We start from the raw sequence: 17241 nt of genomic DNA on the forward strand, positions 1-17241 counted from the left end.
AAACACAAAATCGTTGATCGACGCATAAAAGCGACAAAAAGAAGAGGAAACTTCGGAGGCTTCGAAGGAAGTAGGAGGCTGGAGGGGCGGCGTCGTTTCGCTTGTTCGGAACATAAACTGGAACGGCAGACGTGTCGGTATGAAAATTTCAATCGGTCGAGGTGAAGTGTAGCGACTGCTAGGAGGGTTGCGACGTAGAGAATTCAGGTAAAGCTGACGTAGAGTCAAGGGAGGGTAGGAAGGGTAAAGTGGCTGTGGACCACTGACGTGTACTATAGCTTTCTCTCTTTCTCGCTCGTTACCACCTCGAATAACGCCGTTTCATCGTCTTCTATTCTCCTTTTCTATCGTGCGAGGCCCTAGCCCCCGGCGAACTGCATAATTCATGGCCCTGCTACGCCGACCACCTCCCCAACGGGGACCCTCTTCTGGAGGGCCGACGCCAGTCCACCCCTTCCTTCTGTTGCCTGCCGCCACCTTCTGTACCCTGTTCGTCCACCTCCTCATACTCCTACAGCTTTCCAGGGTCAACTCGCTTGGTCACGTTATTGTACCGCGTGTGACTCTGGGACCTCGTGTGTATCTAAATACGACCCTGGTGGCCACGCTGACACGTGACGTTTCGCACACTGCGGGACAAAATTAACTTGTAAATAGAAAGCTAGCATAGTTTGTCATTTACGACTTATTAAGTTTAATGAGGTGGTAACTGCAAACGCAGCTCCGCAGAGAATTGTCTAGGAGGCACTTCACATCTCATTATACGTCTTTGTTTAAACGACTTTTTCTATATTATGTCTGATATGTGCAACTTCAGTAAAGGAGATATATTTCATACTGGAGCCTGGATAAAATAGTACACAGAGTTTTGTCTTATGAGTATGTTCTTGCATGTTTACAATGTTTCAACTCTCGCATAAAAATCTTATATGCAACACTGCTCTTTTGTACGTAACTTCATAGAGAATTGAGAATCTTGTGTGTACAAATTGCAGTACTTTGCTCCTTAATAGGTTCATATTTCCTGACATTACCTTATAATGCAGTACCCTAGCATTACGTTGAAATAACTTTCCATTATCCTTCTTAACTCAAGTTGCACCTAAAGCAGAAAGTAGAGAAATTATAATAAAAGACAAGATGTTTCTTAAAAAAATTTCAAGTCTGAAATCAAGCATAGAAATGGCTGTATCTTGCGGGTCAAATAAAACCTACAAGTTTCCCCTGTTTCTGCCGAATCAAAAGCACATATCAGGACACCCCACAATGTAGGTCCAACATACATTTCTCGTGTCACCCCCCGTTTCAGATCCGAGAGGAATCCTTAAACAACGTTGTCCCGCAACTGACGCGATTCTACATCCTTACAAGATCCCGCGGTACGCGCCTCACCCCCTCGGGCTGACAGGCTGAAATACAATCCGAAGGCGCACAATGCCGAATAAAAAGTGACACGGTCGCGTTACAATGGCCCACGTAGAGGAATCTCTTCCCTAGAGCAGAACCGTTTCCCGGGACCTTGGACTCGTAAAAATCCATTACCCAGCCGTTCGAATCTTGTTCGCTGTCAGGGGAGGCATTCCGGCAAGGATCGAGAGCGGTCAAAGCGCCCGTGGCGTTCCTCTCGTTAGGTCGCCGCCACCTCGGCGGGGGGTGCCGTTCATAACTCAGCCGAAATATTCGCCTACATTCTGCGCGACCCGTCGCAGCTTACGACGGTGCATGCACGTAGAACGCTTTGGGCCAACTTTATCCTCCTGCATACCATCGCACCGCTGTTTCCAGAGACGGGGGGTGCATGGACAAAAGGCACCCTTCCTCCCATAAATATTTTAAATTCCACGAATTTTTTACTATTTTTTAAACAATAATTCTGAACTTAATACGGAAAGGATTCGAATAAAATTCCTCGTTTAACGATAATTGGAACAATATTGCGTTTAATGAAACAGGTTTTAAATGGACTGAAAAATGTTTCCGATAAAAGGTGCTTTTAAACGGAAAAAATAAATTCTTCATAAATTGACAAACAATTGAATGAATTTAAACATGTAACATTTCTCGTTACGTTTAACAATAAAAAATTTTAATTATCATTATAAGAGACGAGCATAATAGAAACATCACTGCTGAAACAACTTGTAGACTAAAAAGGAAGCATAATAACGTATATGACACGTACAGGTATCTATGACATACATCTATAATATAACGTTACACGGTCTGACAGCCATAAATTAAGTATGAAAAAGATAAATTTCGAGCCGCGTCAAAAGTCTCAACGCGCTTAATCAAAATGATCTACATCGAATAAAATATCAATATCCGAAGTTTGTTTTAACATTTTCCTCGACTGCGCATAAATATTGTTAAAAAGTACTCTATAATCAATCTTTCTTTCTGTGCCGTGTTCAGCGCGAAGATAAATGGTCGCAACAGTCCGCAGGCATGTCCTGAAATGCAAAGTAGTCACTTTGAGTAATCAGATACTAAACGTTACAACACGAAACTGGCTACATTACAGCACAACAGCGAGCTTCTTGAAGTGGGTTGCAAAAAGACACCGTCATGCAAGGATTAAAATATGAAGTTTTATCGATCCACCTGGGGACAGGACAAATTGCTGCGCATCCACTCGTCTCGGTGTCGTCCGAAGCTTTCCTCTCGCAGGACGAGCAATTTAACGCCGAAGGACACGAAAAGGACAAAGTCAAAAGGCTGTCGACGTTAAATAAACGAGTGGAGAACATCGTATAGGTCTGATTTAGATTCCAGCCGGACGTCGTCGTTAAACTCGCGCACTCGTCGCCTTCGGGGTGCGAGTTGTTCATCGGTTCCGTTGATGGACGACAAAATGTCCGCTCGGAATTAATACGAAACCGGCTGCGTTCGCCGGTGGCTCGCGACCGAAGCGTAAGCGTACCGGTTCTCGTACTGAATAAATGGGAGATGTTCTGCCATCTTGGGCTCCCATCGCTCGCGTTCGAAGATAAACATCAGCGCCAGCAGCGTCCGCCGCTACTAACAGCGCACGGTAGTCGAACGGGGCCCTCGTAATTAGCCATGCTCCGAGCTGCTTCTCTTTTTCGCGCGTTGCGAACGCCGATGCGCACGAGAATGCTCGATCGCCGCCATTTGTGAACTGTCCGGGAACCGATCAAAGCAACGCCGCGTTGTCTTGCGGCGAACGAATACTCTTCCGCTCTGAAAAGCTTGCAACCTTGTGGATTTAAAGGCTCTATTTGATCCAATGATTTCGATCAAGATATTATTTGGATGTAACGCAAGTTCCGAGTTTGAAATCTTTTAGTAGGTCAGTACTTTGGGATATAGCTTGATCTGAGCACTTTTTGGGATTTGGGGTTTTGGATAGTTTGAAGTATTAGATCATTGACATTCTTGAGATAAGAGACTTTGAGACTTTGGCAATTGAGAATGTTTGAGACTATGAAATTTTTGAATTTAGGGTGTTTGGACCTTGAACCCTTGAGACACAGATATCAAGATCTCTATCTTGAGACTTAGAGATCTAAGTGTCCACAAATGTCGACACTGAGACTCGCCAGAAATAAAAAATTGTACAACTAATGAAATCAATATAGCTCCACGTCTGTATCATAAAGTACATTATGTCTAATGGTGTCCTGCTATAGATCGATTCCGTGACAGTACCAGCGTTATCTGAGTCCCGAAAATCTCCGGATGCCAAAAGGTCGAAGGATCCCCTGTAAATTTCATGTATCCGCCATTTGCTTCAAACAGCATACGGACTGACGATGTTACTTCTGATTTCGCGGAAAGGCCAGCCGTAAAACCTGTTTGTACGTTTCTGTAGCGCAGATACACGGCGGATCGTTGCGTTTCCGGCAAGATAGGTACCGTAAAGCGTAAGTGACTCGGTTGACCGCCGTTTCCACTCCGTGGAAATGCTATTTGCGTGCTAGGGAAATTCGAGCGACGTGTCCGTCCACTTTGTCCTCCCTACCTAGACCACGTCGTCGTTCGGTCTGAATTTTGACGATGCCTTCAAAGAGAGTAGACCGCCTCTAAGAGGGATGCATTCGGGGCACTTGCTACACTATCCTTTAATGGAATTAACCACTTGAATGTTTGGTTAATGATCTCGGGTTTGTTGGATTCGAGCGGCGAATTGCTAATGAAACGCAAGCATAAAGTTTATCTTTCTGTGAGTTATGGCTGTTGAATTAGAGAATATGATTCGGATGTGTACTTCTTCGATTTGATGGGACTTGGTCGCTTGGGTCGATAGCTGCAGGATGATGTTATTTGATGGGATTCTATTTTAGTAGGTTTGGTTTAGGGTATTTTAATTTGGAGGGATAGTGTTTAATTTGATTCAATTCGGGTGGTTCAATTCGGGGTGGTTTAATTTGGGGTGGGATTCAATTTGGAGTGGGTCAATTCGGGGTAGGATACAATTCGGGGTGGTTCAATTCGAGGTGTGATACAATTCGGGGAGGTTCAACTCCAGGTATGATACAATTCGGGGTGGTTCAATTCCAGGTATGATACAATTCGGGGTGGTTCCATTCGAGGTATGATATACTTCGGGGTGGTTCAATTTGGGGTATGGTTCAATTTAGAGTGGTTCCATTCGAGATATGATACAACTCGGAGTAACACAATTCGGGGTGGTTCAACTGGGATATGATACAATTTGGGGTAGTTCAATTTGGGGTATGATACAATTGGGTTTGACACAATTTGGAGGTGATTCAATTCGATACGATTCAATTTGACGCAATCCAATTCGGCATAATCTCCACATCATTCAATTCGACCCAGTTCGACGCCATCCAGTGCCAAGTGATTCAATTCGGCGCAATCCAATTTCATATAATTTAATTCAACTCTATCGAATACGACACGGTTCAAATCGGTGCGATCCAATTCAGTATGATTCAATTCAACGCGGTCCAATTCTGCGCGACTCAATTCAACCCGATCCAATATTATTTTATTGAATTCTACGATATCCAGTTTCACGTAACTCAATTCAACAATATCCAGTTTCATGTCATTCCATTCGATGATATCCAATTTCATGTCGTTCAAATCGGCGATATCTAATTTCATGTCGTTCAATTCGACGATATTGAGTTTCACGTAATTGAATTCAATGGTATCCAGTTTCATACGATTCAATTCGACGATATCCAGTTTCATGTCGTTCAATTCAACGATACTCACTGTCACGTAATTCGATCCAACGATATCCAGTTTCATATAATTCAATCTGACGATATCCAGTTTCACTTCAATTCGACGCTGCTCAATTCAGTGCAGCAAAATTTAACGCAATTCCACTCAATACAATTTAATCCCACACGTATCAATTTGACACAATCCACCCATTTCATATCCTGCAGCTCAAAACGATCGAACCCAACGTTATCCAACATGGCGTATTTCATTGAACTTGTCGCAGCTCCGATTTCTCATAAAACCTGATAATTTCTTGCAAGACATCAAAAAATTTATTATTTTGCAGCTGTATATCAGTTCGGCAGAACACCAAAGGTTAGAATACCTTGAAAGGTGCACGCTAGAATTAGCGTATTATTCTCGTTGGTTCCCCGGCGACTAATGGCTGACGGATCGTTAAGTGGTGGCTGAGCGAAACGAGATCCTCGAGTTCGGTCGAGAAAACTCGCGTCGGGAAAACGTATGCTTTCCAGCCAGAAGGGATTTACGACACCCCTGGAAGGAAGTGGTCGCGTTTGGCTCTTTGAGCGGCCGTTCCCATCGTGAGACCGCATAAATTTGCGCGCGAATTCGCGGAAACACGAGATTCGCGGCTCGCCAGCACGCGCCTGCGTGCCTTCTCTTCACAGAGTGCCCGGGCACAAATTAAAAACTCGACCATGCCGTTCTCGCGTAATTGCCGGGGCGCGCCTCGACTTATTTTCGTAGACCCTCTCGTGCGGCGACGACGACGCGAAACAGCCACAGAGAAGGAGAGAAAATCGCGACGCGGGTGGGTCTTGGCGACATCGTTTTAATAGGAAACGAGCAAGGTGGAAACACGTGTGCACGCGGAATCTCTTTTCTTCTCGCTTCCCAAAGTGTCGCCTAATTTGAGCGTTCTTTTGTTGCATGACTTTTTCAATTTTTGAAAGAAACCTTTTTACCGCGAATTGCGTTAAATAATGACCTCCTTATCTCAGATTACAAAATTGTTCGACACAAATTGTGCAACAAAGTTGCCTTAAAATTTAATTTTCTTTGAGGTGAATATTTAATGTGTGCACTAATTTATGATTTATCATTAAGTTGTTCGATTATAATTTTTAATTTCGAAGTGTGCATTAGAGATAGGTTTAGAGTTGAATCAATAGATCGTAACTCTGGAATTAAATCGTATCAAATTTTCCGCCACGATTCTTGGAGTTAGCCAGCGTTTTCAATACGCAAAGAGTAAAAGTTGCCCGCCAGTCGGTTAATATACCGAGTGGAAGTTATTACGGCAACAGAGGGTTAATATGTCACCGTTCAATGGCACGCTGAAAGTAGAATTTTCGAGCAAAGTTTCAAGCAGAAACTGTGCAACTTATTCCAACCCTACTTTTCCCATTCAGAGTTAAATTTACCTTGTTCGTGTTCCGTGTGCCTTTCTCTATTCGCCGCGGTTAATGAGACACATCGAGAAAAGTAAAAGTTCCGTGAACTTTAAGGGGGTAGTTTCACCCCCGATAAAACGAGCGAGCAAACGTCGGGTATTATCAAAACGGAAATTATATCCTTCGCTGAAATCTGTGACGTTTAGCGTTTGCGGTCGAGAATTGTTGAAAAAAGTCGCAGTTTAAAAAAAACCACGTCCGTGACTCGAGATTTATCGACGCCAACGAGGGCGTTATATTTTTCACCGGTGAAACTACTCGCGCTCGAGGGTAGTGGAAAACTAGTTTGGATACAAATTTTTCACCCGGGCTCGAGAGTTTCTCGACGAGCCCTGTTTAACGATCCAGAAACGCGGTTCGGGCGCGAGGGATGCAACTGTACGCTCGTTTATATGCCTGTACGCCAGTTTTGCTACTTTCTCTCCGCTCCGTTCGCCGCCATTACGGAACCGTGTCTTTTCAAGAAAATCCCAGAAATTCTGTAAAACGAGCTGCGAACCAGGATTCGTTTTAATTACGTTCAAATTAGTGGAATCGTCTCTTCAAACGTATTTATAAACGCTGCGATCGATGCTGTCCACGTCTTTAATTTCAACGGGTCTCAGTCTCTGTGCAAAATAAGGCAATAAATAATTATTTACGTACAAATTTACTGTGGAGGCTATAGTAAAAAAAGAATTGAAGAACGAAGATGAATTAAAAAAATAAAAGACAGAGATGAATTACAAAATTGGAAGACAAGAGTACATTAAAAAAATAGAAGACTAAGATCGATTACAAAATTAGAGACCTGAAGTAAATTTAAGAAATAGAAGACGAAGATAAATTACAAAATTAAAGGACGCAGATAAATTAGAAAATTAAAGGACAAAGATAAATTACACAATTGGAGGACAAAAGTAAATTAAAAAAATAAAAGACAAGGATAAATTACAAAATTAAAGAACAAAAATAAATTACAAAATTGAAGATCAAAAATAAATTATAAAATTAAAGAACAAAAATAAATTACAAAATTAAAAGTCAATGATAAATTAAGACATTGAGAGACAAAAATAAATCAGAAAATTTAAAGACAAAAATAAATTACAAAATTGAAGACCAAAAATAAATGACAAAATTAAGGAACAAAAATAAATGACAAAATTAAAGAACAGCAATAAATTACAGAACAGAATAACAAAGATAAATGACAAAATTAAAGAACGAAGGTAAATTAAGAAATCAGAAGACAAAGATAAATGAAATTACACTCCCCACAATTATGCAAAGTGCACAAAAAACCTTGAACAAGTATAAAAAGCAGCGTAAAATTCACCCGTGCGTATAAAATATATCATCATCGAAGAAAATGAGCACCGACTCGTTTGCACCATAAATTACACCGCGGCCGAAGAACGTCGAATATGTTAAAAAGAAGAAGCGTTCCCGGGAACGTTGAGTTATTCAAAGGGAGGAAAAAGGCGCATACCATGGAAATCGAGCGTCCAGTATGCGTACAAGGGCACTTTATGTAGAAGTTCGCGGTAAAAGTCACCGAAGGTTTCAGCGGATGAAAGATGGCTGTGTGCGTATCGTAGGAAGCTAGAACAAACGGACCACTAAATCCACGTGATTTCTTCGTTCCCAGGCTTGATTTACAGGAGACGTTACGTCGGCGCCAATGCTGGAAATAGCGAACACTGTGCGCCGTTGTAACTAGCAAACTATAAACTCACCCTCTTAGGTCCACGAATATATAGTTCGACCACCCTCGAAATTTATACCGGACCGAGCTCGCGAGGCTAAGAATTCCCAGGGCCGCGATATTTTCCCGCCAAATTGTGGCTTCTAAATTGAAAACTTTCCTTTCCGATTCGACTATTCCTTCGTAATGACTCTAACGCGATCCCTGGACGATCGTTCCTGAAGATCGATATGGTCGGCGATGCGTTAAATCGTGTTCTTAACCACCATTGAATTATGGTTACATTCATTTTCTATCTTTATGGATTTTATTTTCATTTTTGTTCATTTAGTTATGATACCCTCGGAATTATGGAACAAGAATTTTTATGAATGTAAATATGGTCCCTATGTGTAACACACTCATGTCATCACATATCATATATCACATATGATACCTTACATATGCAGTATAAACATATGCATATAAACTTCCATAGACAGTAGTAATAATCCAGAAATAATATCAAGATTATAATTACCTTCAAAGCTAAAGACTATCGATATTATTTTCGAACCACATATCATATATCACATATGATACCATACATATGTAGTATAAACATATGCATATAAACTTTCATAGACAGTAGAAATCAAGAAATAATTGTAAGATTATAATTACCTTCAAAGACTATCGATGTTCGAACCACATATCATATATCACATATGATACCACACGTACCATCAGACTTGACATATAGCACATATATCTTCAAATCGACAGGTACATTTTCAATTCCATACAAGTACACACTCGTTCACCATCTTCAACAATTCCAGACCAGGTCCTCCGGGAGTCCCGCAAGCGTGCTCGATTAATCACTCGTCACGTTGAATTCAGACAATCCACGAACGACTGTTAGCCACGTTTCCTTTGCACGATCCGTTGCACCGACTCCAGTAAGTAACTCGAGCCTGGATGCACCCTGTGACCTTAATTACTGTGTCGACCAATCGATCCGTCCGCATTGTGATCGTGCTATCCCCGACACCGGTACCAACGTAACCGCTCCATGCTGAATGGTATCTTAATTGCCGGTCGGATAATCCGATTCAGCCACTTAATCGATTATGCGGCTCTATGAAGCTGTCGCAGCCGTGTTCACCGAATCACGGATGGAATTCCACCATTTACCGTTTAAGTAGAATGCCAGGACCCGTGATTCTGGGGACTCGATGACGATCTCTAGCCTCGTTAAAATATGGCTCCTTATCGATATCTGGAACGCTGGAATTTGTGTTGTGTGACGGTGCTTCGGTTATTCGCGATGGAGAGATGTGAGGATGGAGGTCGAGTACGAATGGAGCAGGGAATTTGAGGACTTAAGGACTTGGAGATTTGGGAAATTAGGACTTTCAAGGTGTGGTGAAGTTGGAAATTTGGATGTTCGAGAGCTTGAGAATCTGAGATTCTAGGAACCGATACCTGATTTCGATCTCCGCCTTCGTTAAAATCCAGCTCGAATCAAAAGCAGCGCAACATCGCTTCTGGAATTCGTGTCGCGTGAATCGTCCGTGCCGACATTATTCGCGATGGGGTCCCGATATACGTAGAAGAACGTCATCGGTCCACGTTCTTTTTTCCCCGGTTGAATAACGAGCTACGCAGAGGAAGCCCGGGTCCCTAAACTTGCGAGATAAGCATCGCGAAGTAGTCGGTAGTGGAAGAAACTGCCGTTAATTAGCCAAAAAGTGAAGGGCTACGCTGTCTCTTTTCTACGGCAGGATTTTTTTCCTTCCTCCAGTACGACGGCACCGACGTGAATAAAGTACAGTCCTCCTGTTCCCGCGTGGCACACCCTCCTAGCCCCATCCGGTGCACACTCGCCCCCTCGTTGAACAACCAGCAAAAGGGCCCCACGGCGTTCTCCGTTCTCTTTTGCTCCGGTTATCGTTCCCTCTGTACCCGTTCTGGTTGTCCCTCTCTACCGTTCGAACTCCCGATCCTAATCTCGATAATGACGCGTAATGGCTGCTGGCGTGAATGTAGCTCTTTGTCCGTGGCTGCTGTACCGGTCGTATATCTGTCCGGTAGAACCGCGCCATTTCACCCCGGCGAAACGGGGAGGCCGTTTCCAGCCTGTTTTTCTACGCTTCGCCCACGGCTCTCTTTCTTCGAAACTTACGTTTAATCGTTTTCTTGCGAACTGATTTCATGATCCTTTGTTTCCGTTTTTCTATGAGTCCTCATTTACTCGTTGCTGTTGCAGATACGGTTATGAGAGTTCGATGACCACTGGATAGCGAGACCATCCTTCGACGCCATCATGGACTACCTGCAGACGTGCCTCATCTTCTACCTATTGATCCTCTGCCTCTCCAGAGGACAATCTATAGACATATGTGAGTATACTTTCAAGGAGAACTTGACTTCGGTGTTATTAGTTCAAGGATTCGAGTGTGAATCTGAAAGATGTGATCAATAGGGAGGAGGACTTTCAAACATCGGTTTCTGAGGAACATTGATTTCTTCAGACGATTTGATAATTTGAGAGGAACTTTATAATTAAAGTAACGAGTTACTGTGAAATTACTGTAAAATGATGAGTTACCTTGTACCTGATTCTGAGACCAAATTATACCTAATCCTTAAGAGCTAAGTCTGATCTAAGAGCTGATGGTTACCCAGCAAGAAAAGTATAATATCTTCGCATGTATCATCTCATCAGTCCAGCGAAAAATGGATGCATTCTGGCGAAGCACGTGTTTACATCCGCGATCATAACTCTCCCGTTCCATCCCGATAAAAACACGGAACCTTAGCGAAATCGCTTTGGACGCCGTTACGCACCGTCTCGGTTTTCATCCCCGTTTGCTTTCCATCCCATTGACTTTTCGGCTACCGAAGTCACCCCTCGTTGAGTCAGGTAAACAGGCCGAGAAACTTGCAAAGTATCCGCCAAGAGTTCCAGCGTGGAGAGGCTTTTAGGTAGTCGTTCGTGAAATCGAGACTCGAGGCGTCTGCGAAACGTATTTCGCACCCTCGCGAGCGAGAGCCAACGCGAAAGACGGATGGGGTCGTCGGTGTTTCGGTCTGGTTACACGTTTCGGAGCTCTCTATGTAGCCGCGATACATATAACAGTTTTAGAAAGAAATAAATCTACGCCTGAATGTTTAATGGAGTGGGCGGACCGCGTGGAAGCGTTTTTGTTCCGACTCCCGGGGGAGGGAAGGTGCGAGGCGTTCTTGCCGTAGCCAGAGATTGAAATTTATTGTAACGCTCTGGTTAACGATGGAAATATGAAGGAAATGGCTGGATATCTAGATGGAAAATTCAGTCACCGCTTTAGGGACATTTTGTCGACAATTGGATGATTGAACTTTACTGTTTAACGTACTTATTCCAATGGCTAATCTCAAGTGCGATATTTTTTTAAGGACTCAATAAAATTATTAATATTGCGTTACACTTATGACACGTATGATCAAATGTGACAGGTTATACTTATATTTTCACTGCAAATTTTTAGGTTCAATTCTAATAATTTACAAAATCAAGGATCAGCAGACTTTGCCAGACTTTCAGACTTACTTTACATTTTCTTAATGTTGTAGTAATAGTTAGCTTTGATGAACAGTACTGGCTAGGAAGTTGTAGTTTGAGGGGTTGGAAAAAATATAGAAGCATGCAAAAATTAACAAAACGATCAACGTCAAAAGACAGTAACATGCAACATTTCTGAGCCAAAGTCATCAAAGTTCAATCAAAATCGACTTGTTGAAAGTACCTCAGTTCTCATTGCACAGCTCTCCGGCAATCAAACACAATATCGTGACCCGTGAACCAAGTACACATACGCACGGCATTATGATTAGCTGTAACACAGAAGGGTTCGAAGGCAGAGAATTCCGTCACGCCATAGAAGCCTCAAATCTCGACCGCAGAACCCATCCCCGTGTCCATCGAGCCCCAAATCCGTGTACCTATAAACCCGAGGATCGTCGGTTGCATACAGAACGTTCATGTTCGTGGCGCCACTAAAACGCGTGGCTCCATTTGGAGCCTTGTTCGATGTTTAATAAGCTAGTCGGTCGTAAGTCATCCTTCGGGCAACAATAAGTAACGATTCGACGAAAGTCGAAATATATGGAGTTGAGGCGACGAGGGACGAGATATCTGCCCTCCTGCGGTGAGTGAACTTGTACGTCGAACCGCGTTGGTAAATTCGCGGTCGTGTTAAGCGGGCCAGCCGCTCGCGGAGAGGACGAGGGCAGCCTGCAAGGGTTGCGGGCCAGTTAAAGCGCGCATAAATTGCGATGTTAATGTTGCCTGCGATACATAAACATGTTGTACGTCGGTCGGATTGCGGTCTCCTCGCTCTAGGGTTGCACTCGCAAGCAAGCGCACGATGGGAATATCGCTTTGGTTTCGCGTATTTGATTCGACGATTTTGATACACGCCACGCGACATTGTGTGCATGGATGAGCTTGTGCACGCTTCGGGAACTGTAGGCTTCGGGATGAGCTTGTGTGTGCGAGCGATGAAAAGGAGCAAAGAGTGATGCGCGTGATCAAGGCTACCGTCGAGGACAGACGAGATTATTTATGGACAGACACACCTCGATTGCAATGATCTTGAGCGTTTTGTCAAGGACGGGCTACTTTTTGTTATACTGATTCTTGTACTACGCGAGTTTCTGCAATCCTCAAGTTGTTGAGTTTCACTGTTTAATGAAATAGATAGATCACTGTTTTTGTATAATATGTGGAGTTATAACATATAACACATGTAACATATGTAATAAGGGAGAAGTTTAGCAAATAATTTTTTTTTAAGGATTTTTTATGGTTTTGAATCTTGATTTGCTCTTGGAGAAGGAATTATTCATTCATGAATGTAATGTATACATGGTATATAACTCGATGGCCACTTCAAGTAAAAGAACTTAGTGAAACCATCTAGGAAGGAAGTTTAAAAAACGATGCGATTTCAACTCATAAATAAGTGTGCCATTAGGCAACATCAGCTTCTTTTCTATCACTTTTTCTCAGCCTCAAGAGACGACAGTAGCTCGTTCCTCTAACATGAATCACGCGCCATATTCGTGGGAACGGGAAGAAAAAATGACTCGATTCTAGAGAGGTTCGATCTAACATGTGATCATTGGCGTAACTAGGTTGGAACTAGGGTGAACCTAGTAATCAAATTCGTAAGGTTCAGATTCTCAAGTTTCAAATTCTCAAATTTTTTGATTCTTGAACTCTCAAATTCTCAGGTCTTAAATTCTCAGGACCAAAATTCCCAGCACTGAAATTCTCAAATCTCCTATTACCCAAATCCCCCAATTTTTAAATCTCCAAATACTGGAATGCTCTAATTCTCAAATTCCCAATTTCTCAAGTTCCCAAATTCCCAAATCTCCAGAATTCTCAAATTTCCAAATTCTCAAGTCTTAAATTCCTAAAGTCCAAAATTCTCAGCATTAAAATCCTCAAAATCCAACTTAGCAATCCCCCATTTCCCAAATCCCAAAATTCCCAAATTCCCAAATTCTCAAATCCCAAATTCCAAGACTCCAAAATTCTCAAAATCCAACTTAGCAATCCCCCACTTCCCAAATCCCAATATTCCCAAATTTCCAAATCCTCAAGTCCCAAATTCCAAAATTCCAAAATTCTCAAAATCCAACTTAGCAATCCCCCACTCCACAAATCCCAAAATTCCCAAATTTCCAAATCCTCAAGTCCCAAATTCCAAAATTCCAAAATTCTCAAAATCCAACTTAGCAATCCCCCACTTCCCAAATCCCAATATTCCCAAATTTCCAAATCCTCAAGTTCCAAATTCCAAAATTCCAAAATTCTCAAAATCCAACTTAGCAATCCCCCACTCCCCATATCCCAAAATTCCCAAAACAGTGTCACATCCACATAATACCAAAATCTCCAACATCCTCCACCTCAAAAAAGCAAGTTACGCGACTGCGGCTCCACAAGCGATTTACCCGAATTAATTATCAAAATGAAATTTGTCCCTGATTAAATCGATTCCAATTGCTCGTTGCGATGCCTTGCGCAAACATTGACACGCGAACCGAATCGACCGCCGTTAACAATAATATGCTGTTAACAGTGTGTACGTGCATATTGTCGTCGACAGTGGAAGCAGTCGGAGCGTGTCCAGGCCGGTAGAATCGTTACGCGAGAGCCCTCTTGCGTTATGGCATTGTCATCGGTCCGTTGCGCTCCCTCGAACCTCCGCAACCCTTACTCCCTTCCAATTATCCGCAAATCCATTAGGTCCTCGCATGCCACTGATGAAATTGTCGACGTATTAACATAACCGAGCGACAATTAAAGCGTTATAGCACGCCACGAGCCTTGGCCGCATACCTTGACGATTTCTCGGCCTGGCTCGCAGGAATTTCGACCTGGGGGACCATCTTAGGAATCCACGGAATTTGGAGCAATTTTTAAATTGCAATGAGTCAACGCGGCACGCGTGAACCTTGAAATGTTCGCGATTTATCGCTGAGAGTCTACATGCGACTATGTGTGTAAGACTGCTTTTCTTCAGGAGTTTCATATTATAGGAGTGAAGGCAAAGAGGCTTCCTAGGTTTCATAACCCAGAGACAACCTTGTTTTTCATGATTAAACTTGAGTTTGACGAACGTTTGTGTGAACGTGGCAGATCTGAACATTAGAGACATATGCTGATCCATGTGACTAATCCATATGTGTATGTATATAGGGCATATGTGAATTATTTTAAAGTATAAAAGTTATCAAGATATCTTTCTTGAACATATTGATTTTCATCCAGATCAGGGTTTGATAAAATATCATTTCTCTATTGATCATCAATTTTGAAGTCAGTATCAGTCAGCCATTGGTTTGATTAGCGTTAGGTTGGCGTCCTTAGCGTTAGACTTCAAATGTGACCTCTCTTGGATTCAACTCTTTGAAGAGACTCAAAGAGCCAATTTAAATACTACCAAAACAAAACAGTAACTTTGAAGTCAGTTTTACGAGTGTATTACCAAAGTCATCGACATCAAACGAAGAAGGTTAATACACCACGGCAGCGAAATCGATCTCGACCCCAGATTTCGGAGCCCGAAGACAGCTCGACACGTTCGTCACAACACGCGGCCATCGCGATCGTTGCAATTTGTCACGGCTTTGTACGATGCTGCGGCGTCATTAACACTCCCGTACAACTCTACTTTCGCGGAGTTTGTTTAAACGTCGAATCGTTGACACGACAAAGGGGCCGCATGGTGCACGTGTGCGTCGTATGTCTCTCGGATATAAAATCCCTCGTCGCGTAAACATTCCCAAGCGAGTGTCCCGACATCTGTTTCTTACCCCGTTCGCAGCCGATCTCGTTTGCGAGTTTGATCACGTGCCAGAAGCGAGCCAGTTTATGCGAACCTCTCACTGAAACTCATTTAACCCTTTCGTTAAAATTCTGAAAAGTTGCGACTGTATGGGAGGGTCGATAATTAAACTTGAACAGCTGCGGCTGAACATTTTTTGAATCACGGGGATGCTACCCCATGTGTTCTCAAACTCGACTTGTGGTCGATGTCATTTAAATATTTATTCTAAGTTGTGTGCTTCAGAAGGTTGTTACAGATCTTTCATTTTTATTTTTATTATTATTTGAAGAGTTTCAATATTTATTGAATGTATGTAATATTCAGTATTTATTGAACACATCACTTTATGTTTGCATTAGAGCAAAAGTTTAAATGGACATGTCAGTAATAGTGTCAGTATGAAAACATAGAATATCATTTAATATTGTTGTTGATAATATAAATCATACATGAAATACATACATACATGCATACATAAATGCGTAGATACATGCATACATGCATGCATACACACATGTATACACATATGCATACACACATGCATACACACATGCATACATACATGCATACATACATGCATACACACATGCATACACATATGCATACATACATACATACATGCATATCTACTCAAAATTCATCATCAACATTATAAACTACACAACACAACAACAAAATACTTAAAAAAAGAGTCACTCACTAAAAATTAATATGTCGACAAGAATGAACAATTTGACATAAATTAAACTAGGATTAGCGATTCAATGGTGTGTCGTATAGCAATCGACTTAGGGGTAGCACGTTCCCACGTATCGATAGAGGAGGATGAATCGAGCGGATTCCAGGAGACGCCCCGTGTCTGACGCGCTGAAAGGACGTCAACTGTCAGACGTCGACGTCGACGTCAAGTGTAATAATCCTCGACTTTCGGCCTCGAAGGGCGGCCGTCAATCCTCCGCGCGGTTCTGTATTTTCATAAGTCTAACCCGCGAGAGCAAACACCATATCCCAGAGTCGAGTGCCAGTTTCGAAGGGTTTCAACCCTTCTCCAGATCTCGTATCTTGATTGTGAAAGTGCGCGACGCTTCAATCCTTTCTTCGATGACATTCATGTGTTCCATGTAGGAAGTTCTCAAGTTATGAATTTGATTCACTCCTTAAAATTCCTTCTGGTTTTTCTATTGTTGTAAAGTACCAAGAAAAAATCCTTCATTTTGTTTTTTCTTCAACGTAAAATTTATAATGTGTATATTATATATGTGACTCCCATATGTAATCTCATCGTTTCCTTCCATATTTTATATTGCTTTAGAAAGTACCAAGAAAAAATTCTTCATTTTGTTTTTTCTTCAACGTAAAATTTATAATATGTATATTATACATGTGACTTCCATATGTAATCTCATCATTTCTTTCCATATTTTATATTGCTTTAGAAAGTACCAAGAAAAAATCCTTCATTTTGTTTTTTCTTCAACGTAAAATTTATAATATGTATATTATACATGTGAGTCCCATATGTAATCTCATAATTTCCTTCCATACG

The 17241-nt window shown here is 42.1% G+C and overlaps 1 protein-coding gene across 1 annotated transcript in view; it reads left to right on the plus strand.

The window, feature by feature from the left end:
• The window catches only part of LOC100882475 (discoidin domain-containing receptor 2), a 162420-nt gene that overhangs the window by 98528 nt on the left and 46651 nt on the right, over positions 1-17241 (plus strand). Inside the window, exon 2 of the mRNA XM_076530137.1 lies at positions 10580-10712. Within this exon, the coding sequence (XP_076386252.1) occupies positions 10637-10712 (76 nt within the window). The 5' untranslated portion in view covers positions 10580-10636. The remainder of the gene's footprint in view (positions 1-10579; positions 10713-17241) is intronic.

Source organism: Megachile rotundata, chromosome 3 (assembly GCF_050947335.1).
Source record: "Megachile rotundata isolate GNS110a chromosome 3, iyMegRotu1, whole genome shotgun sequence".
Lineage (NCBI taxonomy): Eukaryota > Metazoa > Arthropoda > Insecta > Hymenoptera > Megachilidae > Megachile > Megachile rotundata.